Source organism: Arachis duranensis, chromosome 1 (genome assembly GCF_000817695.3).
Source record: "Arachis duranensis cultivar V14167 chromosome 1, aradu.V14167.gnm2.J7QH, whole genome shotgun sequence".
NCBI classification, from domain to species: domain Eukaryota; kingdom Viridiplantae; phylum Streptophyta; class Magnoliopsida; order Fabales; family Fabaceae; genus Arachis; species Arachis duranensis.
This window is the reverse complement of record NC_029772.3, coordinates 72,862,549-72,864,077: the sequence shown is the minus strand read 5'-3', so window position 1 is coordinate 72,864,077 and position 1,529 is coordinate 72,862,549. Positions and strand designations below refer to the sequence as shown.

At 32.5% G+C, this 1,529-nt stretch overlaps 1 protein-coding gene across 1 annotated transcript in view; it reads right to left on the bottom strand.

Annotated features, from left to right (window-relative positions):
* The window catches only part of LOC107493065 (uncharacterized), a gene marked incomplete in the record, with an annotated part of 5,561 nt that extends 5,053 nt beyond the window's left edge, over positions 1 to 508 (bottom strand). Inside the window, 2 exon segments of the mRNA XM_016114145.3 lie at positions 1 to 88; positions 289 to 508. Coding sequence (XP_015969631.1) covers positions 1 to 88; positions 289 to 303 — 103 coding nt within the window.
* Positions 509 to 1,529: the final 1,021 nt, after the last annotated feature.

Below are 1,529 nucleotides of genomic sequence, written 5' to 3'. Positions count from 1 at the left end.
TCCTCTCCGACACCATGATTCGCGCCGCGGCCTCCTTCGCCGTGTTCAGTATTATATCGGCGTACGCCTTCTTCAACGCCGTCAATTTCTGATCACAACAACCACCAAAATTAAAAGAAAACCCAGCGAGAATCAACACCACTGAACCATTCCCCCAAAATAAACCCAACCAAAAAAGAGAGAAAAAGAATCCATTTCCATCCAACAAGGTGAAAAAGAAATTCAGGTAGAGAAAGTAACAATAAGAAAAGAATGAAATGCACGGTTGTTGGTGACGAAAGGGTTTACCTCCGAATCATCCATTGTGGTCTAAAGCATCCGAAAACGGATTGTTGTTGGGTTCGGTGGTTTTGTTAAGACTAAACAAGAAAGAGGGTATCGAATGAGGGGAATAGCCGAATAGGGGAAGTTTCTTTCTGTTTTTTTTTTTTTTTTAAATTAATCTTTTTCTTTCCTTCTTTCTTTCCCTCTTTCTTCGTATGTGAGTCAGTAGTAGGAGTAGTAAGGAGTTGTGTTTGTGTAGTTGTGTTGTTGTGTCTGTTAGGAAGTGAAAGGCCTTCATTATAATTACGAAATTGCCCTCCGCGTGATTTTATTTACCAGTTCATTCACCACGTCGCTATCACAAACCGTATCACCGGGCGTTGCTGGTCGCTCTCCCCGGTTGATGCTTGTTTTACACAATTAACCCGTGGAGTGTAGGGTCCACCAGCTCCATCTCAGATGCTTGACGTGGATCCTGAAAACCTTTTACTCCGTGGAAATGAAAACCTGCCTATTTGTGTACAGCGGTGTCCAAGTAGAGTGAAACTTAAAAAATGAGCCGTGCTGAGTGCTAACTGCTAAGTTGAAGTTTGGCTAGAAAAAATTGAGTTCCATTCATTAATAATTGAAACCATTTGTAAAGCTCGGTTCTATATTATTATTATTATAAATTAAAAATATAAAATTTATAATATATTCATAAGTGCCTGACAAATTTATATTCAACTCATTTATTATATAAGTTTAAATTTAAGCTCAAATTTTATTCACAAGTTCATGAACACAATTTATTAAGTTGTTAATGAGTTAAGTTCAAACTAGTTCACAAGTCGATTTAACTCACTTCTAGTTCTGTATTAAAGTCAAGACTTTTTAAAAACATTTACTTTTATTTAAGTAAATATTTTTTATTTAAAAATTTTTGTGGAAAAATAGTTATTTTTTTATTTTTTGCAAAATTTTAAAATAAAATTATATAAGTTGTACGATTTTAAAGTTAAAAATTAAATTTATTAAATTTTTATGTGCAGCACTTTAGAGTATTTCAATATATCAAAAAAAATTTAATTATTAATGGGAGAAATACTTTTGCTAAAGATGTTATTTATCGTCCTGACTTTTGTTGATGGAAAAGGAGGTGTAATTTTAGTTACCATAGAGAATTTTTGATAAATAGTAAATATTTTTACTAAATTTATAGATAATATATGTATTGCACATAATACTTTTTTGTGGTTTTTTTTGCTAAAAAAATCATTTTCGTT